The 22,441-nt window shown below is 44.2% G+C and overlaps 1 protein-coding gene across 4 annotated transcripts in view; it reads right to left on the bottom strand.

Annotated features, from left to right (window-relative positions):
• LOC126548236 (ecotropic viral integration site 5 ortholog-like) overlaps positions 1–22,441 on the bottom strand; it is a 245,437-nt gene that overhangs the window by 31,132 nt on the left and 191,864 nt on the right. For all 4 annotated transcript variants that reach the window (XR_008609148.2, XM_050196387.3, XM_050196386.3 and 1 more), the window contains 7 exons: positions 22,246–22,371; positions 19,107–19,250; positions 18,444–18,533; positions 14,941–15,038; positions 6,923–6,983; positions 2,676–2,729; positions 1,415–1,582 (listed from right to left, as the gene is read on the bottom strand). Coding sequence is in view for 3 of the 4 variants with exons in the window: in XM_050196387.3 (XP_050052344.1) it covers positions 1,415–1,582; positions 2,676–2,729; positions 6,923–6,983; positions 14,941–15,038; positions 18,444–18,533; positions 19,107–19,250; positions 22,246–22,371 (741 nt within the window). In the remaining variant the exon portion in view is untranslated. The remainder of the gene's footprint in view (positions 1–1,414; positions 1,583–2,675; positions 2,730–6,922; positions 6,984–14,940; positions 15,039–18,443; positions 18,534–19,106; positions 19,251–22,245; positions 22,372–22,441) is intronic.

Raw genomic sequence — 22,441 nt, 5'->3', positions numbered from 1 at the left:
ACATGCGTAATGCATGTTCAGCATTTGGTTAACACATGAGCTTCACATTAAGAAACCAAGATTTAATAGACAGCGTTCACATTTCATTGCAGCCTGACCCTACCTGGTGCACCTTCATTTACTGTGACTGAATAACTTTTCATAAGCTATTTCGGTACCTTTGAACAACTTACTGTGTTAGGGCCCCAAAGGGCAGGAAAAGATAAGCCAAGTTTCTCAGAATGTACACATACTGCTTAAAGAGAAGAAGATCCTGAAGCACATTCTTTCACGATTCCCAAAGTGGCTTGAAATGTTCACTAATGACATACACCACTTTCGAAACAGATTAATTTGTGAACATTTTCATGATCTTCACAGAGTAAGATAACTGTACAGCTTTCACCATGGCTAAACAATTTTCTCTTGAGTGGACGGTCTCATTTCATGCAACATTCATCGCACAGCCTTGCAAGAGAAATTTCAGCAGGGCAACAAGGCAAGTGCTTCAATCAAATGCTCTGTGGCACTAGAAAAGAAAGGCTGTGGCTAGCTATTTTCCTTTCTTGTCACATTTACAATTACGAAGAAGCTGACCAATGAGATGATAGGAAAAGAGTGAGTAAAACCTGCACTTGCTGGAACCTGACGTGTTATAACAAAATAGCAGCACATCACTGTTTCACTTCCTTGAATTTGTACCCTGCATCTTCACCCCCCCCCCCCAAGAATATATATATATATATATATATATATATATATATATATATATATATATATATATATATATATATATATATATATATATATATATATATATATATAAAATCCCTACCCAAGCACTCCTTACAGATGGTTAACCAGCGAAGCTGAAATGTGTGGCCCTGGTATTTATCACTGGGTAAATGGCTTGGTAGGCTGCCGGATCCTTGGTACCCAGTTGCTGCTTGTGCTCCGCTGCACGAGACTGTTCTTGTGCCCAGGCTGCAGCATTGGCACGGTGCAGACGAGCTCATTTCCACTGCTCCTCGTAATGTTGCTGATCAAAAGCTGCCTGCTCCTCAGAAGTACTCATGATGCATGGCCTACCCATTTTAGAGCCGGAGAGAAACTGCTGCATACACGCTCAGCTGCGACAGAGAGCAACGATGTCACTACTAGCGCAGCCAATCACATCCCTCTCTTTGTCTCTTTCTTTTTCAACATGCACATGGGGTTGCACTGGAGGAGTTTTCAGCATACAGGTGAAAGATGGATGGATGGATGAATCAACTAGCCATATACAGCTTTGCTGTAATATGAAGACAGAGGGAGGGCAGTTTTTTTTTTTTTTTTATCTAGACTGGAAGAGTAGGCAAAGAGTATCTTGATCATGAAAGAAAATAATGAAGGAAAAAACTGAAATGAAAGAAACAGATCAATGGCAACTACATACCTGGTGCAGCTCCTTGATTTGGTTGTTCGCTTTCTGCAGCTCCTGCTGTACAGTGAGCTCTTGCTGGCGAAGTGCAGCAAGTTCCCGCTTGATGATGTAGTTGTCTTCTGCTTCCTGAGCCCGCACCACCTGACCTTGGATCAGACGGTCAGCCAGTGCAGAGCTCTCCTGCACAACAAAACACCATGCCTAATTTTGGCAGGAGTGTCCAGGTACACTTGATCATTGTAATGGATTCAACTCAGCAGGCTAATCACGTCCACCTTGTCGTAACAGTGCACTTGGTGATGTAGACACAGAAAGGAAGAAAAAATACAGTAGTGACTGTCTTGTTCTATTGTCTTAGAGTGTTAAATGTGACAACACCAGAAAGTGTTAGAAGCTGAAAACCAATAAGTTACCATGTATTTTCTTTTTTTTATTGCTTGTTTTTACAATAAAATGAGCATTACTTACTTAAGAGACATCCACACCATACACTTTAAGTAGATGCCTTATAAAATTCACTGACATACCATTCTGGGTTTCACCAAAGCATTGAAATTATATCCTCTAGCACCTCCCAGGTTTATGTAGCTATAACAATGGGCTATGCACCAGTGCATTTGTCACCAATACATCATTTAAAATACAGCAAGTCTCCATACACTAATCAGCAGATAGCAACATGGGCTGAGAGGGAAGCTGCCCAGAGAAATTGGCAGAAAAAAAAAACTGCTTAACACTCCAGCTGCTGGGTCAGGCCTACATCTCACACTCTACAAGAGAGCTCCACCAACCTTTCACCTATTGCTGCTGAGGTAGGTAGAACACAATTATATCTGGAATGCTTCAATGATGCCTGAAGAGTCAGGCACAGAAAGCAACATGAGCACTTTATGCTGCCACCCTGCAAAATATGGTCAAATCCTAGAGAGGTATTGTTACATGAAATTGACTGCAACCATTGCCGTAACAAAATGTACCAATCACAGCTAGGCACAAGAAAATGGTTGTCAGCCTGTTCAGGTATTTTACAGGTGGCAACTTGAGTGATTAATGGCAGCAGCACACTCACTTAGATCATGCACCAATGCTATCTTTCAGTTTTTTTTTTTTTTTTTTTGATACCAAGCCAGACATGGCACCATGCTTCCTTGTAGAACAACATCGAATTTCCATTGTCCCAAGACAATATCAGTTAAAAAAACAATGCCAAACCTTTGCTACCCACTATTTAGCATGATGATGTAATGCAAAAAAACCTGTTTGTAGGTCTTACCTGCTCAAGGTGTTCTATCCTTTGTCTTAGAAGCCTGTTCTCTGTACGAAGCCTCTGAAGAGCAAAAAGAGAGAATGCCAGGTTGAGTCAAGAAACCTTTGATCTCCGCCAGCAGTAATTTGGATATAAAGCAGTTCTACTGAATGAACTTTCAAGAGCATAACGATTATGACAAGCATTGACGAACACACATACACACTAAATTTCCTCCAGCACTACTAATACATTGCATGAAGAAAAACGTTACGAGATGCCAAGTTGCTAATAATATATTGTTAGCCGAGTAATGAAATGATATTCAAGAGGTACTTGAGGGACCACTTACCGATATCCAAGGACCCACACACTGTTGTGGTGCAATTGGGACCTTATCATTGAAAGTGTTTATACTCGTGTGAAACATTGGAAAACATAACGAAAATTGTTTAATAGAATATTTAGGTCTGCAAGTTCCCTTGATCATAAGTGTACAGTTGCTGGCAACACTGAAAACTCAGAAAAACGGTGATAGTATAGTGTACTAGACTAGGGGTAGTGGGCCGAGGAAGAGGTGTGGACAACGCGTGCGCGTGAAGCAGAAACTCCGGAAAATCTTTGAGGCCGCGAGGCGGCGCTTTGGAGCCTTTCACCTGGAGCCCGCCGTGCCACTGCCATGCTCGCGCGTTGGCTGTCGCCTGCAGTCATCCATGTATTTGTGTTGCTCTGTGTTTTGTGCGCGCATTTGTTATTTCATGTGCAGTTTTTTTATCTAACTGATGAGGTGACATGATGAAGCCTTGTCGGAAGAACTACTGCATCGTTCCCGGTTTATGAAGTGGGTATAGCGGCGTGAAGAATGTGCCGATGTTGTTTGGTGTCCCCGAGAACGACGAAAGGCGCTGTGTTTGGAATCGGAACATTCACCGTGCTGATAAGCCCCTGGAGCTGACTGATGCTGTGTGTGAGCTACAGTTCGAAGAAAAATACGTATTTCGAGACTATGTTCATGTCATTGATGGAAAAGCAGTGCGGATACTACGTGGAAAGCCCCTGCTCTCACCGGACGCAGTACCGACCATTCTGCCGAATGTTCCCAAGTACCTGTTGAAGGTGCCAGCATGTGAAAGACCTCCAAGAAAAAAGGTGTGCGCAGAAGCTGCAGTCGATGAGAACCTGCTTGCAAGTTGATGAGCTTCAAATGGATGAGCCGGCAATCGACGTGCAGTACATGCCGTTTGACTTATGGAATGTGCCTCAATCGACAGAGCAGTGGGCTGCTCACAATTTCCCAACTATGGTGGTGCTTCTTATGTTCATGCCCCTTTTAACATCGTAAGCTGGGATACATAGCACAAGAACGACACAAGAACGAAGCAAGAACACGAGACGAGCGCTAACGAGCAAGGAGGGCCTTTGCTATACTGTTCCTCCTGATCTTTGTTCTTTGGTTACTCGTTAGCGCTCGTCCCATGTTCCTGCGTCGTCCTTGTGTCACTCTTGCGCTATGTATCCCAGCTTATGATTGAACTACCAACACGGCCAAACTTCTTCCCTGCTAAAGTGCATTTCTAGTACCTTGGGCCTTTCCTATGCTGTTCCTCCTGATCTTTGTTCTTTGGTCACTCGTTAGCGCTCGTCCCGTATTCCTGCTTCGTCCTTGTGTCACTCTTGCGCTATGTATCCCAGCTTACGATTGAACTACCAACACGCCCAAACTTCTTCCCTGCTAAAGTTCCTTTTAACAGTCAGTCTCGCGCCGTCATGATCGAAAAGACAGTCTTCATGAACTCCGGAAGTACACAAGGCGACATTGTCTGCCGGACGTATGTTTGCCATACGTTTCCATCAGAACCACTCTTGCACACCATGCAAGATGCGAAACAGGTGCTGCATCACTCTTTTCGTCTTGTTTTACAGTGAAGCTGTCTCTGACTAGGATCATGGGATTTCTTCGTGGCATAATGTCGACAGAAAACTATAATCATCTATGGCTCATACTTCCGTAAGGCAGAGGTACAAGCACTCAGCAAAGTGAAGCGAACAGTGCATACATTCTCTGGAATCACACATACAACATACAGAACGGCATACGTTTCGGTAAACAACAAGCTTAAAACAAGCATCCGAACCACCACGTGCATAATTGATAAGACGCTCCTATGCCTACATGCAATGCGAAGCACGTAGCCCTCCCCGTATACGTTTCTCGGTTGGTAAAGATCACCGTGGCACAAACTGCTGCGGCGACAACTGCTTGACTGTTGCACAGAAAGCATGAAATGATGTAACTACACTTTCGTATGTGCAAGAAGAACGCGCCTAGCAACCGATTTGTTTTGTGACACGCACGTATAATGAGGACTCCTGAAGAGCAGCGTGCATACGAGGCGCGGCAAATTTCTCTTTCCTCTGGCTCACTCTTTTGTAGGTGCACGAAGTAGCGTCGCAAGCCAAGTCGCAGGCCGTTGAAATGTAATAACTAGGTAAAGTGCATGTGAATGTCGCCACGTGAATAATTTCAACCTACATCGCAATGAGTAATCGTTCTAGCTGTCGTTTACAGCTTCGCTGTCCAACCACCTTTACAGCATGAATTGGAGCCCACTTTATTATGTGTAAATAAAGCACTCTCTGCAGAACTAAACCTGTGTTTACGCTGAATGTTTTCAGTGCAGGTTCTGATAAGCCTGTCATGCCACCAGCACGTGCTTGGACTTGCATGTACCAATGAAACTTTTTGAACTTGTGTCCTCGCAAGAAAAAAAAGAACAAGAACTCGGTTTCTTTGCCCTCTTTATCTCTCTTCTGTATATTAGAGAATGCGGTGGAGTGTATTGAAATGCGTTTTTCCAGCCGGGTGAAGAAACATCAGATGAGTGTACATGAAGGGCCTAGGTGAAAGGCGCAGCAGCACCACCTGCGTGTTTCTGAGAAAACTGCTTCACCACAGAGCCTTCCCACGGCCCACTACCCCTAATCTAGTACCCTGTAGGTGATAGCATGCAGAAAAAATTTAACTTCAAAGAAGTGGTTTCACAGCAAAAGTTTTCTAAATTATCAATAATCCAATTAAAGATACTTTTACTAAAACGTCTGCAGAAAATGAAACACAAAACATATATGTGCAGATGTTTTTCTTCTTTACTGGACATTCAAATGTGTATCAGCCACTTGTGCCATTTTAGGAAGTGCAGTAGGATGCGACTGACATTTTGTGGGAGCCAGAAGTGGGAAAGGAGACCAAGGACATAGGAAAAGTGCAAGCAAAAATGTGTCGGGACCGCTGACATTACTGCATGGCAATATGCCTGCAATGCCAACGACCATGTGCTTTCTAACGGCTGTATGCTTGTCAAAGGATCACTCATGTGACATTGTAGACACTGCAACAAAGGCACTTTGGTCGACGTTCTACTAGCAAGCAGCGGAACAACTCAGGGGGGAATCTGCTTCAGACTACTGCAGGAAGTGCACGTGTGCATGATACGTGTCCTGCCGGGGCCAGGAATAGCCTGTAAGCATTGAGAGTGCATATCATTGATGCGCCACTTTTGTTCTTTAGTTCGTTTTCTACTTCTAGATTTGTTCTCTGAAGTTGTGTAGTTTGTGTTAAGTTTATTAAACCCTATTGTTTCTTGTACTCCCCTTTCCTGTTCATGAGGGACTCCTTGCCAAACCCTTCCAAGGAGCAACCAGCTTCAAGTGTCGTGCAGACAATACTGGGCACAAGGCTGTGTGTAGTATGTCGAGTGTTGACAGGTGACGTGGTGAAAACAGCGACACTTCCCATAGTTTCCCGCCTTCCCACACACACGCATGCACAAGAACCTAAAGGCACAAAAGCCCCTGCACTAGGAAAGAAATAACTTCTAATGAAAACCACAGCATATTTGGCAACACCTAAGGCATGCGTACATAAGCAATGCCACATCATCACATAGGATGAGAACCTATTGTTACTATGTTTCACTGCTGTGTTTCGACTTATATAATATTCCATTTGTGACCACTTGCACTGAATTAAATACGTAATTCTATACTCGGGGGAGTATGCCATGCCTGTTCCTATTATTCTGCAACACAATTTTTCCATCCATGCCATAATCGCGAGACATGATCCAAATTGATCCCTTGAAATCTTTACATAGAATATTTCTCAGGTTGCATTTTACAGGTTACATTTGGCAGCAAGCGTTTTTGGCTCGATGAAGCTTAAAGCCTTTCTAACAGATTTTTTGCTGTGGTAGAAGTTTTCCTTGTACACTTACCCTCAGCTCAATCATTTCTTCATGTTCTTTAACCTTAAGTGCTGTGTACTCTTTTTCTAGCCTAGAAAAAAGGCAGAGGAAAACGAGATTAATAAGCATACACCTACACATTCTGATAGCCCTCATTAACTTACCACTCTCACAACACACACAACTCTTATGGCTACATTACAGCGAAACCAGAGAACCACGGTGTCTTCAATGCAAAGCTCCCATTCACAGTGTTTTATTCAATATTTATTATTGACAAGAAATTCAAGACAAATGTCATGACAGGAGCAAAAAGTTCTAGATTGCAAGATTAATGAAAGCTGTTCACAGTGTAGGTCTCAGCACCTTGACAACAGCTCCTGCCAGGATAATATGAAATGGATAATGAAATCACTCATACCTATATAGAAAAGCACACATGTGCAAAAAGTACCGATATCTATATACAGAGGAATTTATACACAATTTACACAATATGGAATTTTCTGAAAGACCTAACAGGTTAGCATGATACAGTGCAACACGGTTCCTTTGAGCACAGAAACTTTTTTTTTGCATTATTTGCAGAAATATAATGCAAGATTAATGAAAGCTGTTCACAGTGTAGGTTAGTATAATATTTTACAGACATGATCACCACCACAAGATCTATGCACCATGCTTGTTCATTTGCCCCTTAATTGCCCAGTGCAACTGAGGTCCCCCTGCCAGCAGATGCTACCTCTGAGAAACAGATTATCTCGAAATGACTCAACTTCATCAATTCTGACACATGAAATCATTGAAAAAATAATTTCCCAGAATAGTGATCAGTCTACTATCATAGAGAATGGAGCGAATCAATGAAAACGCTGCAGGTGGCACGGCATGTTGCAAATCAGAAAGCGAGCAGTGCTCTTACTACCCCTGTAGGCCATGCTCAAGGCAATCGCACATCATATTGTGCCAGTGCATTCCAAGCCAGAAGACATGGTTTCATTACAAACCTTTATTTCATACTATACATGTTCAAGAGGTGGAACTTCGGGCCAGTTGGTCCAACATGTTTAAAGAGGAAAAGAACCACGACTTCTGAAGGGACGTGATGAAGGAGCGGACAGGACGAGCGGTAACTAGCAACTTAGGTTTATTACCATGAAACACATAGCAGCAAAATGGCAGCAAAGTTGCTAGTTACCGCTCGTCCTGTCCACTCCTTTGTCACGTCCCTTCAGAAGTCGCGGTTCTTTTCCTCTTTAATCATACTATACATGTTCATAATATTCCAATGTTTTAGGATGTCACGGTATTGATTTACGGAATAAGGAAACATTGGAGATGTTGAGAGCAGCACCACCACTATAGTAGTGGCACAATGCGCTGGAAACATTTTCTCGAGAGCGGCCAATCTCGCTGAGGAGTAAGTAACTCGCCGTGCATTCGAAGGCAATGAAGCTCCTAAGAAGGAGGTGAATAAATACAGACACGACAAGCCAGAGTGATGGTCGAAGTTGAATCAGTATAAATCAAAGGAAAGGTCAGATTCGGCGAAAAATAGTGACGAGAACAGCAAGGGAAGGGAGGAGTCACCCGAACAGAGGGCAGAAAGGCAAAAGAAAAAAGCTTTCGAGGACAAGAAACCAATAGTTTGCTAAAACTGCCAGCAAACGGGGCATATCTCCGTGGGATGCAATAATCCCAAACTAGTGTTGATGTCACAAGCTAGTAACGAGGAAAATCTGAAATTGCTAGAAGCATACATTCGAGACCTCGTGGTAAACGGCAAACCGTGTAGGGTGCTTCGCGACTCGGCAGCCACAATGGACGTGGTACATCCATCGTATGTAGAGGAAGGCCAGTTCACGGGAGAATGTGCTTGGATAAGGCAAGCCGTAGAGGCCTCCAGTGTTTGTCTCCCTGTGGCAAAGATTCACATCGAAGGCCCTTTTGGAGTACTGGACACTGATGCCGCCGTCTCGGCACATCTCCCGCTGCAGTATCCGTATTTGTTTTCTAACAAATCCGAGGATTTGCTGCGACGCAGGGGAATCGGGTTTAGTGAAGGAATATTGCAAGCCTTAACTCGTTCCAAAGCAAGGGAGCTCACGGCCAAGGCAGTGTACAAATGTCCAGTGGTGGAGGAAACAGGTTTGATGGAGGATTCGTCAACAAGCACCAAATGAGACAGCCCTATAGGGGATAATGTGGAAAGTACACCAGCTAATGAAGAGGTCAGGAAAGCAGCGGTGCCTGCAATGTCTCGTAAGGCAGAATGCAGAAGAAAGTTATTAAATGTAAGCCCTGCCACATTGATTGCTGAACAGGGAAAAGATTCTACCCTTCGTAACCTAAGGCCAGATGTGGAAGAAGGTGTGGCCAAACAGAACGTAAAGTTCCTCAAGAGGGCAGGCATCCTCTATAGAAAGTACACCAGTCGAAAGTGAGTGCAATTCGACCAACTCGTGGTGCCGCATCCCTATTGTGAGCAGCTCCTGCACCTGGTTCATGGGGGCTTTTTGGACAGGGCATCTGGGCATTCAGAAAACAAAGGACCGCTTACTGCAGGAATTTTATTGGCCCAGCTGCTTTCGAGAAGTAGAAGCATTTGTACGAAGCTGCGACACATGTCAACACATAGGCAAGTCCGGAGATAAGGCTAAAGCGCCAATGAAACTTGTTCCCATTATCACGGAGCCGTTTCACAGGCTCATAATAGACACAGTGGGACCACTTCCTGCAACGCAGTCTGGCTATCGGCATATTTTTACTGTACTATGCCCCGCAACGAAATTTCCAGAGGCAATGCCCCTCAAAGAACTAAGCTCGGTGGAGATTGTCAATGCGCTTTTGTCTATCTTTGCGCGAGTAGGGTTTCCCGCAGAAATCCAGTCAGATCAAGGATCCGTCTTTACGAGCGCACTGACCTCAACGTTTCTGGAAAGGTGCGGTAAAAAAATAATTCAAAGCTCAGTGTACCACCCGCAGTCAAACACGGTAGAGAAAGTCCACTCAGTTATGAAACGGCTTTTGCAAGCCCTTTGTTATGCGCACAAAGCCGATAGGGAGGTTTGCTTGCAGGCAGCCATGTTCGCACTTCGAACTGCACCGCACGAGTCAAGAGGGTTTTCACATTTAGAGCTCGTTTACGGTCGCTGCCTTCGATCCCCTCTTTGCATTGTTCGAGAAGCCTGGGAAGGCCGGGCGGGCGACTCTTCGGTTGTGGCGTACGTGACAGAGCTGTTAGACTGACTGCACACTTCTCAAGAATTAGCAGGGCAGGAAATGCGTAAGGCATAAAGCAATGCTAAGCATTACTATGACAGGGCGGCTTGAACGCGACACTTTGAAGTTGGGGAAAAGGTAATAATTTTGAAACCTTCATTGAAAAACAAACTACAGGTTTAATGGGTAGGACCAGTTGACATAATTCAGAAATTATCTGAAACAAACTATGTAATCACGGTACCAGGAAAATGAAGGACACCACAAGTGTACCACAGCAATCTACTTAAACCCTACTGAGAGAGGGAGGCCATTGTGAACATGTCCCTTAATCAACCTGAGGAGATGCCTGTCGACTTCATGGAGTTAACATCAGTAACGGGGGCAAAAGACGTTCACGAGACCATTGACAAGCTAGTAGAGCAGGCGGAGTTGAATTCCAATCAAAGGGCTGAACTGAGGGAACTCGTGTTTGAATTTAAAGACATATTTTCAGACACACCTGGCAGGACCACTGCGATTGTTCACGACATCGAGTTAACCTTGTCGGACCCAGTTCGTTTGAAAGCTTATCGCATTTCACCTCGTCAACGTCAAGTCATGGATGCTGAAATAAACAAGATGTTAGAGCTAGGTGTAATCAAGCCAGGAGAGAGTGATTATACCTTGCCTCTTATCTTGGTTGAGGTCCCAGAAAAGGAGCCGCAACCGTGTATTGACTACTGCAGGCTCAACTTAATCACGAAGAACAAGACCTACCTAATACCACATATCGAGGAGACTTGAGAGAGTTAGCAGTGCTAATTGCATCTCCACGCTCAGGAGCAGAAGCCTTGTTCAGGCGACATGGCCTTTAGCTTCTGCTTCTTTTATATTGTTAACAGGAGAAATAAACTCATTTATTCATTAATTCATTAATTAATTTAGTCAGAGGGTACTGGCAGGTTCCGTTGACTGAGAGGGCAAGCAGGCTTGCGGCATTTATTTCCCCGATGGGAACTTTTTGGCCGAAAGTCCTGAGCTTTGGATTGAAGAATGCTCCCTTTTGCTTCTCTAGCCTTATGGACCAGGTGCTACAGGGAATGGAGGACTTTGCACTTCCGTATCTCGATGACATAGCAATCTTTTCTTCATCATGGGTGGACCATATGCAACACCTGCGAGCCATGTTGTGTCGTCTACGAGAGGTGAACTTAACTGTCAAGGCTCCCAAATGTCAATTGGGGCATGCGAAGGTAGCTTATCTAGGTCATGTAATAAGGCAAGGCCATCGTCGGCCTTCCGAAGTTAAACTGATCGCAATAGACAACTTCCCGCAACCACGCACCAAGCGAGACATCAGGTCATTCCTTGGCTTGGCAGGCTATTACCAAAGATATATCACGCATTATTCCGAGATTGCAAGTTCTTTAACAGATGCTCTCAGAAAAACAGAACGGCAAATGGTAAAGTGGGATGACGCAAAAGAAAAGGCTTTTAGTATGCTGAGGAAAGCGCTAACGAGTCAGCCAGTGTTGAACACGCCCAACTACTCTAAGCCATTCATTCTTCAGTGTGATGCCAGCGACAGGGGTATGGGGGTGATGCTCTGTCAAGAGAGAGACGACGAAAACGAACAGCCCGTACTGTACGCCAGTAGAAAGCTTTCAGTTCATGAGGAAGCATACAGTGCATCAGAAAAGGAATGCGCCTGTGTAGTACGGGCGGTACAGAAGCTAGCTTGCTATATCGCTGGTTCAAGGTTCACCATAGAGACTGACCACTGTCCCCTCACATGGCTGCAGTCCATGTCTACGAAAAACGGACATCTTTTGCACTGGAGCTTGGCTCTTCAACAGTACACCTTCGACATTCGCCACAAAAAGGGTAAGCTTAATGGCAATGCCGATGGTCTGAGTTGTGCCCCTAGAGTAACGAAAGCCTCATGCTCACTCGGGTTTCCGTGGCATTTTTACGTTTGTATTTTTCTTTTTCATACGCTTTTTTTATTATCACGAAGTTGGAGTTGATTGTTAGCTGATTTTAGCAACCACATCTTAACGCTTTCCAGAAATGGCTGTTTTTAGTGTTCGAGGGGGGGGGGGGGGGGGGACGCGCGAAAGGAATGGGAAAGCAGTAACGGATTTTTCTTATTTTTTGAAAGCCTGGTGTATCTTGGAGGAGGGTGGCCTTGTGCTCGCTCGCTTTGTGGTTGTGGGTCCGGCACTGTTCTGGAGTGATTGCTTGCCCAAACAGGAGACGAGAAGTTGCGAGACCTGTTTGCAAGTCCAGTTTCACCAGACCGGACCAGGGACAAAAAACACAAGAGCGCCACGAGGACTGACGAACGACTCCCAGGAATCTACCAGCTACGAACCAGGTGTTCGTCACCACTGAGGGAAATTCTGCTACTGAAACGCCGATCCCTCGCCCAGTGGCTCCTGGCCCCTATGCGTCGGGATCTTCCTCCCCTGCCGGAGATGCTGTTATGGTCGGCGTGTAGCACCCCGTGCAAAAAGGATGCTCGACCACCATGCCTCATCGAAACGAAGGGTGAATTCCCAATTTGTTGTGGTTGTCTCGAGGGGTTACCAGTCTGGCTGGCACCCCGCAGTGCTTACAGGCCCCTTTGTGTGTGTGCAACTTTAGAGGGACCCTTTCCTCAAACTGTCAAGCTCTACAGGAGAACTTCCACGAACCAACGTCACCTAGAAGAAAGGATCAAGCCACGACGAGAACTTACAACGTCAGCTGGGACAATGGATCAGCCACCTATCCACAACCAGACGCCCTTTCCGCGAACTAGCAACGCGCAAAAGAGAAGTGATCAGCTGTCTACGATTCCCAGGACCGCAAACTGCCGCCTGCGGAGGCACGCTCGTTAAGACGTCAACTGGGACAATGGATCAGCCACCTATCCACAACCAGACGCCCCTTCCGCGAACCAACGACGCGCGAAAGGAAAGGGATCCGCCGCCTATCCCCGATCAAGACTACGTGGGTTGCCTCTGCGAAGGCAGGCTCGTGAAAGGTGGCCGGGTGAGTGGGTGCCGCCGCCAAGCAACGTGGGACTCGGTGCATATCATGTGACGTTGACGTGAGCAAGATCCTGCCTACAATTTTAGTGGGCCTATTTAAAGGGCTCCGCAATGTACCTTTTCACTTCATTACCCTCTTTCACCAACCATTGAATAAACCGTGAAAGTTTCGCACTAGAAGTCGTCTTGTCCCTGCCTGATTGCCATGGTCTGCCAGACGCCTGCAGCTCGCAGACGCCACGCTACCCAATAGTAACGCCAATCTGGCTTCGAGAAACAGGCGTCGCAACAACTGGTCGGCAGCGGTGAGGTACGCTACCCTGGAGAACGCAACAACCCCCATTACCTGGAAACCAGAGAAAAGGATGAATGGGAGGGAACCACGTCAACGAATAGATAAGCGCAGTTAATTAGACGAGTCAAATCACCACCTATCCCTCGGCACTTATTCAGCCATCGAGACAGCCTGCAAACCGGCTGTTGCAGGATTCCACGAAAGGACCTCAGCCCGCGCCTCACCTTGCAGTCTGAACGAAGGACGGAGTGGGCAACAATGAACAAACCAGGTGTCGCCGGATGATTTCTTTCTTCCACAAATTCCAAACCAGTTTCTTTGAGGCAGAGTTACTGAGGGTTATGGATAGCATGGGCGTGGTATCGCAACAGAGTCAACGATGGTGATTTACTGCTGGACAGTCTTCAGATTCCCTAGTCAACTCGCCTAGGGAAGACGATGGGATTAAAAGCAGATACTTTGGAGAGTGAGGACAGAGGGTCCTGACGTGAACCAAGACGTTAACTTGTTCCTGCATGGAGTGGGCTTCTGCACTGGAGTCGTGTAACGAAGCGGAAAAACACCTTTTTCCTTCATTTTCTACAACTTGACGTCGTAGTCGATGGGCTTGGTGGATTCAATGCCCTGAACGCCACCCTAGCCACAACACTAGACACAGAGTTCACATCTCAAGGAATGCTTTCACGCAACAATTTCGAGTGAGAGTGCTATAATAAAAGAGGTGCAAATGATTAAACATTACCCTCCTTCCAAGCTACGGTGCACCACCTCAACTTTTACCCCAGACAGCCATTGCTAGTTCCCACCTTTTTCGTGCAGTGGCACAATCATTGTCTACTTTCGGTTGATTTGAAACGAGTGTGCTCCCGCATATTTTTCGTATACAGTTGTTTTTCTTGTTAAGCCTGGTCTACATGGAGTAAAATTTAAAAACGAACTTCGCACAACAAATGGGGATGCGCTGGCATGACCCATAATGTTTGTTGGCTTGCGCTACATGAAGAAAAAAAAGACGGATGCCTCCAGAGGCGTTCGTCGCACTGCTGCGAGCATTATTTATTTTTAAGGTTACGCAATTTACTATGAGCACATATGGCATTAAAAAAACCCTAATGAAGCGACATGTTTCTAGCATTGCCGATGATCTTGCGAGGGTAGCCAATCGAATCATTTGCTTGAGCGACATCACTCACCCACCCTAAGTAGCACGAGGAGGGGCTGCTCAGAACATCTTTAAAGCCTTATAATAAATTAGATGCTTTACACACAGAGCGCTTAAATCTGTCTCTTAATGACCACAAGGACTTGCCCTACCGACTTAGTATGTTTGCAAACAATCGTCAAAATCATTTCAGGGTCCCTTTAAATATCAGGCCTGTCTTTTCCAAACTTTAATGCACAAGTTCAAAATATAGCAGTTATTACAATATTGCAACACATTTCTCATGTCATAAAATGTTACCACACAACATCATCGAGCAAAATAGAGTACAAGCCAAGATCAACACACTCACTTTTTTATTTTCTTGCTGTTGTACTTCACTTGCAGAGCCAGGTTTATAAGATAATCTGGATCTGTTTCACACTTGCTTGGCATTTCCTTTTGGAAGTACTGCATAAAAGAACATGCGAAGTGACTATGGTCACCAATAAAATTTCCAGGAGAGCCCAGCACAAGCATAATTAAACATGAAGTACAGTCAATGCTCATTACAACTGACCGTAATAATTCAGCGAGAAAGGTCTGTTATATCCAAAATCTGTTCCAGCCAAAATTAAGGCCACAGTATGTTGTGAAATGGCGGAACTTAGCATATACCCCCGTCTAGTGTTTGATTATTAGAACTCTCAGGCAGCTGGAAAAAATTATGAAATATCTAAATTAAAATAAATAAATAAATAAACGTACACGATAAACACACAGCCATGCTTAGTTGCATGGCCTCTTGCTTTCTAGCATTTTCCATACATTGACTACTGTCAAACGGCAGTTTTTCTGCACATGAGCATTAACTCTACACTGCACAATGACAAGACTTTCCTGTTGGCAAAAGCATGGGTACAAGTGATATTTCTGTCGTTGTCGCCAGCTCCCTGCCGTGCCAACCGCCCGGCCTACAAGCGAGTCGCTACTGCCGATGACGCAAACATCAGCTAAAGTTGTTTTTAATATGAAACAATTATTGATAGCATAAACTGACATCTTAATTTTATCTTTTCTAGTGAGGGAAGACCACTGTCAAAGTTGTAGCATGAACAAGAGCTGCAATACAAAGCAAGCTTCGCTTGGAGCTCGCGTGCAGCCACAGCTGCACTGCATGCGAAATGGCTTGACTGCATCCCAACCTTTGCAGTCTGGATGTTGGCTGCTAAGAACAGCCTATTTTCTTTCTTGTGTGAATTGCTGCAATGAGAAATAAAGTGTTCTCAAAGCAATACATATTGCATTCATCAGCAGTTATTTTTGAAGCGGCTACAGCTACAGCTATGAAGCAAAGCAGTTTAGGCCTATAGCAGCTCCCTCGGCACGGGGCATTGCGCAGTACGTTACTGCAGGACACTTGCCAGTTGTATTTTCGGTCATGAAGAAAGAGTTCATTTTTGCACATTCCGCAAGTGGCTTGAAATAGTTGATTGCAGAGCACTGCCGCATGCATGCATCACAGCAGCAAAGTTCGTTGTATACAGTCGAACCCACTTATAATGATACCGGTTTTAACAATATATCGGTTATAACAATGAGAAACTGCTGCACCGTCAACATTTGTATGTTTTCCATGGTGAAATAACCCACTTACTACAATGCCCCAATGCCGCATTATTGGTTATAACGATGAAGTCTGGCTGCTGGGTGTCCATGCCGAAAGGTAGTGAAATGCGAAATTTTTGAAAAGAAAAAAAGAAAATGAGAAATTCGAGCCGCTCCATGATGGGCCGCTGCTTCAACAGCCGCCCCTCACTCATTTTCCAGCCATCTCCACACGCCTCTCTCCCATCGCCCTTCCATCCGCCCGAACGTGAAAGGGCTGCGCCCATAGTTCTAAGCTGCCCCACCCTCCGAAACTCTAATGGACCGCGCAAAATGCGCTGCTCACGGATTGCTCGCATGCTGCTTGCTGGCCCCTCATTCAGCGCAGTTCTGCAAGCAGCTTAATTGCAAGCGTCGTCTTTGTTGTTGGCGTCGAAATCGTTCGAGGCCACGAGGTTTCTCAGCCTCGTTTGACCAACAGTTGGTTTGACTCGCCGCCAAAACGGAAGACAGCTGATGTGCCCGCTGATAATCGGCAATGCACGACGTGGCCGATGAAAATAAAGCGCACGGCTATAGATTTGGAAACTAAGTGCTTCTAACCGATGAGGCAATCATAGTGAACATGCTTGCATCAGATAGCGATGACAATGACGGCAGCAATGACGCGGTTGGGCAGGCTGCCTCACTGTTGACCTCACAGGGGCAGATTCAGTCCCTCCGAGGCTTCATTTCCGTGAGGAACCTTCCGCTGCAGTATGTGGATGCCTTGGAGAAGGATGTCGGCAAGCTTCGTGTAAAGCATGCAAGGCTGACGGACATAGGGTTTTCTTATGCAAGCCAGCGAGAAGTATGTGACGAGATGCTTGTGGCGATCTTGCCTCGGTGTTTCTTCTGGATTTCTCGAGCAGACAGGCTGCAGTAGCAACTTTCTCGCATTCCTTAAAAAGCCTCTTTTGGGGCCACCTTGGCGGAGCTTGCATATCGCTTGCCACCCATGACCCCTCTTTGCAGTTGTTATAGCAGTGCCATTCTTTAACACCGACAGCTGCGGCTTGTTACATGCGATCTGAGTGCCCAGGAATCAGTTAAACGAGTGAACACAATCAGCGGCCGGATGAAGAAAGGTGGTGGGGAGGGGCACTGGCCTCCCCACCATTATAGTTTTCTCACATCAGCTCTGCCTTCCCACTCTCCCCTCTCCCTCTAATTCATCATCCACCTGTTTTGATTTTTTCATGCAATCCGGTTATAACAATTATCAGTTGTAACAATGCAATTTTCATGGCACTTGAATATTGTAAGTGGGTTCAACTGTACGTACCATCTAGACAAAATTTGCAAAAAATTTTGTCCGTTATAGCCATCAAAGACAGGTTTCTTAACTCATTCACTTCCACGGCCGGTACTGAGCCAGCCAGGCCAGAAGAGCCACAGTGCAGGTGGTCGGCAGTGCACTGGCCACCCTTAGAGCGCATGTTCTGAGAAGTTTTTCATATGCACCACACTGCAGGCTATTTTCTTATTATGTTGGGTTTCGTACACTAGACGGACATATTTGCCCAAGCAGTAGTTGACAGTAAAATAATGGAAAGCTTCCTGCTAGCCAGACTCGCGCTCTGTTGTTATAGCTGTTGCAACCAGAGTACCAGGCTTGAAAAGAGAGTACAGGCTTTCAAGTGGGCTCATTTTTTTTTTTTCAGCACATACCACCAAACACCGGGTAGCAGAACCCTTTGAGGTGTGGCTTAGTTTTCAAGGACCATGTCAGAAAGTCCAAGAGGTGTTCCGAGTGCGAAAAATGCGAAGCTGTATTTCCCGTTTTTGCACGTTTTCAACTTTTTATACTCTCTATATTTATTTTACTGCATCTGATACGGAAGCCCTTTTGCGAACAAAATAAATCAGGCATTTTGTAAATGTTATGTCTGTAGCAGATTTGAGAGCGATTTTCTTACAGCGTGGAACATGCTGAACAAAGCAGGAAAATGTACCAGCTGAGCACCAAATAGCTGGAAGCAAAGGAGTTAAAAGTGAAATTTGTTGCATTGATAATATAGACAGACCAAAGTAAATGAAAAGGACTGTCTGTTATATCCAGAAGTATGTTGTATGTGAATCTGTTATAACAGGCGTCAACTGTGTACCTTGCACATATCATGGGAAATAATGTAGGGCAAGCACCATAATATACTCTGAAAGCCTCCTTAATATATGTTTAATAAGCTTAGAATGCTAATGCAGGTATATTATAGCCCAGTATCTCACCCTTAGCATGCCTTCCATGTCCAGCTGCAGTATGTCTTCCTTGCAAAATTGGAGAATAGCTATGGCTATCCTGAATATCATCTCCATTCCCTGTAGGATGAACAAAATTCACATCGATCAATATATACTGAGCGACCTAAGTATAGCAAATTTTGGGTTCACAGTACTAGCAGACAATGACTATAATGAACAAAAGTGCAGGACACAGCAGTGCTGTTTGACAGGTAGAAGAAGACACAAAAGTGGCATGTCTTGCAGAGTGCATTGTTTCCTCAGGTATTCACTTTACCAGCGCAAACCATAACTTTGATTTCCGAAAAATATATTGCTCACATTCATATATACCCCACACAAGCACAGTAAAGACCAAGAACCAATCTTGTCACTGACAACCTAATAAAAGCCATGCTATCACTTGGATACCACACCAAGCTTCACAGTGGGCTGCAAAAATCAATACAGACAAGCATTTCTAGAAATGCAATCTCTGCAGACATACACTAACAAGTTTTCTCTGTGCCATTGTTTAAAACTTCCCATAAGCTGTACAAAATAAAACAGTAACTGCCAAAGAGCTAATGTTAGTTGAAGCTGTGCTGCTTTACACAATCTCAAGTAACAAATGGCAACAAAATAAATAGCCAATGAAAACAAGTGACCAACCTCAGAGAGAAAAAGGTCCATGACACGGCATGCTAGGGTGTGCGGCAAGCAGGAAGTGAACAGAGTGAGAAACCATGATGAGGCATACATAGATGTGTGGAAGCTCTGAGCTTGGAAGTGCATGTGAATCTCTGGCACCAGCTCCTGCATGTGAAAAGACATGTGATTCAGATGAAATAATGAAACCACAACAGCTAAATAGAAAAGGCTCGCAGTTAAAACAGTGATACACTGAAAGATACCAGTGAAAGAACATTTTCCCGTGCACTTTACATTATGTGACAAGAATATGCTCCACCATTACAATAAATAAATCAACAAATAAATAAATAAAGCTTGGGCTCACTGAACTAAAAAAAAGTAAAAATGCTATAGCCAAGGGACATGCACATTTGTGCATGTTCTGTATCTCATGTAGCAGCAATAATTACTCCTTCAGCTTTTTTAACCAACATTTGACATATTTGTTTCTTCATATACCCCAAACAAACAAACAAAAAAAACAAAGAAATGTTTTTTTTTTTTTTTCCAATCTTTCTCCTTCTATAAGTTTTTCCTATTTCTTCAAAGCACTGGAAATGCATGAGGTGTCGATATTCCAACTAGTCCAGCTGTCCACTTTAAGTAAATGAATCACCAAGTCTGGCATCAATATCTACTTCAGTGCAGCTGACCTAAAAGAAAGTCCCATCTTACTCAACTGAAAATCAAGTCAGTGACCAACACTATCAAGCCCAAACAAAGCACAATGGCTGTGGGTTTTAATATACTATTAAAATTAGTGCCCAACATGACCATTACCATGCCAGTAAAAGGCCAGCAAACAAGAAAGGACATCCTTCAGGGATGCGACTACTCAGCATGGCCTTTACTGTGAGACCAATGAGGAGGTGCTCACTAATATCGTGCTGTCTTGGCCTGATATATGAACCCACATGGTCAAGGATGTGGAAGGCCTTACCATTCAACAGATACAGTAACTAGTGTCACTGCAGAAGATATGGACAAGGATGATAGGCGACATGTCAACCGAAACACGAGTGCTGTGGCAATGCACACAACGTGGTGCAATCTGTAGGAGCAGCCTACCAGTAACATCCATGCCACCAACAGGTTTCTCCTGCCCCTCAGTTGGCTGTACAATCACAACAGCATCTAGTATATCCAACATCTAGTAATCACAATGGCACCCAATTCCTTCGCGTATATTTTCTTATAGCAATCATGTCACAGCCATGATTTTGTGGGCAGCAGCCATGATTCAAACAATGCAAAGTTAGAGAACTGCACAGCTAAATTTTGAATCTGTAACCCAATGCTGAGCAGCACAATAACATAACTGCCGAGTCAATGTGGCAGATGTACAGCAGATATCTTAAACATGAAGAAGAAACATTCTATTGCTTTTGAGATATCTGAGAAGGCAACAAAATAAAGAATTATTCACCTAACAACAGATGTGCTTTTATGCAAGTAATGCCATTATTTACAGCACCCTTTCCACAATGAAAAATAGTAGAGCCTGTGCTGTTCTAGAGAAAGCATGCTCAACAACTTTGCTGTATTCTTTTAAAAGAGCTATCTGCAATTCTGTTACAACCATATACAGACAGCGCACAATGAAGACTAAGTTCCCATTCCTGCCTTTAGAAGCAAAGCTTTCTTAGCCTCTTTCCGTCACTTTGGCATCCATTTTTAACCACTTTTTACTTGCTGCGAGTGCATCCCACATGTGCACATTGATGCCGAGTGGAACCAGTCACTCAATAAAAGAAGAAATTGCATGTCCAATGGTTGGTTTCAAACCCGGTTCTCCCAGCACAGAAGCTTGATGCTCTATCAAGCCACAGACATATAGCTAAAAATACAGAATAAAACATCTTTATGCATTTCCCTCCTGCAAGCCAGTGTGTCGAGACGCTTGGCGCGCTAGCCACATTGCATAGCGACAATTTTACTTATAAAAAGTGAGCACACGCATCTTCTAGCTGATGATGAAGATAGAAGTTACTGGATGTATTGGTCGCCAAAATTCGCTGTGCATTTCTCATAGTATTGTGGCATTCTGGCACGTTTCTACAAGGTCAAGCATGTCATGTCTTACGATTCAACATGTTTTAATGCCAAAAAAACATCTTGCTCTTAAAGATCCACCATGGTAGCTAAGGGATGAATTCGTCACTGAAATCTGCAGCACATTTATTGTCGTAATGCGACCTTTCGCCTTGCTGGCTCATGAAAGCTTTATGTACACCGAATCCCACAGTCCGTGGAATCTGCATTAATTAATTCTCATTTCTGCCTTCATAAAGATAATTTTATAGTTTAAAGAACAGTGACAGTAGAAAGATTAAAATTTTTTAAAGTCCTGCATGCCATAAATTTCCTTGAAAGCTTCAGTTTCAAAACATTCAAACTTTTTCACCAAGCATAAATTTTCGAAGTACACTATTTCCATTTTTATTCAATATAAACTCTGTAAGCACAGGATCCAATGATAGAAGTACTTTACAAAACGAGACCATAGACAGAAAGAATGGTGACGCGGACAAGTGTTATAGACATCTTGGTAGTTTACTTATATACAGAACATTTTTACCTAAAATGTATTTTTGAATATTGTTTTATGGGAATACATATTAACCCAATTTTTTCTCCTGAAGAAAGAGTTGCACATTGATGAGTTAAAAGCATTCTGTGCTGCCATCTCTGTCAGAAGCACAATCTAAAGCCTTGAACAAGCTTGTCTTGTGGAAGATGTTCAAATGGAAAACTAGTGAGCTTAAATGAGCCACGCTCGTCACGACCATTTTGAGGATGGGGCAGCATGTCTAGACTTGTAACTCACGAAAGTGCTGACAAATGCCAGTGATTGTGTACACACAAAGGCAACAGACTCAGCGGCACAGCCTGGATAAATACTGCCTCATAAGAAGGTGATTCCAGGAGGTGACGGATATGATGTGGCACAAAATAGAAGAAAGACATGAAAATTGTGGCATGCCTACATGCATATGTTTCGTTCTCTTATTATGGATTAGACAAAACGCACACACATGCATGTACACATACACATACATACCAGGAAGGCAAAATGATTAGCAAGTGGAGTAAGAAAAATGCAAAAACCTCACAGTACCTGTACAAGGCACTCCAGCTGGTACATGCACAGTCCCAGTTCAGCCATGCTTGGCTTGTATATTTCCCGCAGACGATAGTCTTGCATCATTCGCACCAGCACTGTGAATGTCTCTTCCTCAGGCATCTGTCCAATGGTTTAAAACAAGTCATGCAATAAGCTGCACTTCATGAGCAAAGCAAGAAATAACTTTGGG

This window comes from Dermacentor andersoni, chromosome 1, assembly GCF_023375885.2.
Source record: "Dermacentor andersoni chromosome 1, qqDerAnde1_hic_scaffold, whole genome shotgun sequence".
Lineage (NCBI taxonomy): Eukaryota > Metazoa > Arthropoda > Arachnida > Ixodida > Ixodidae > Dermacentor > Dermacentor andersoni.
This window is presented reverse-complemented; position numbering and strand designations above follow the sequence as displayed.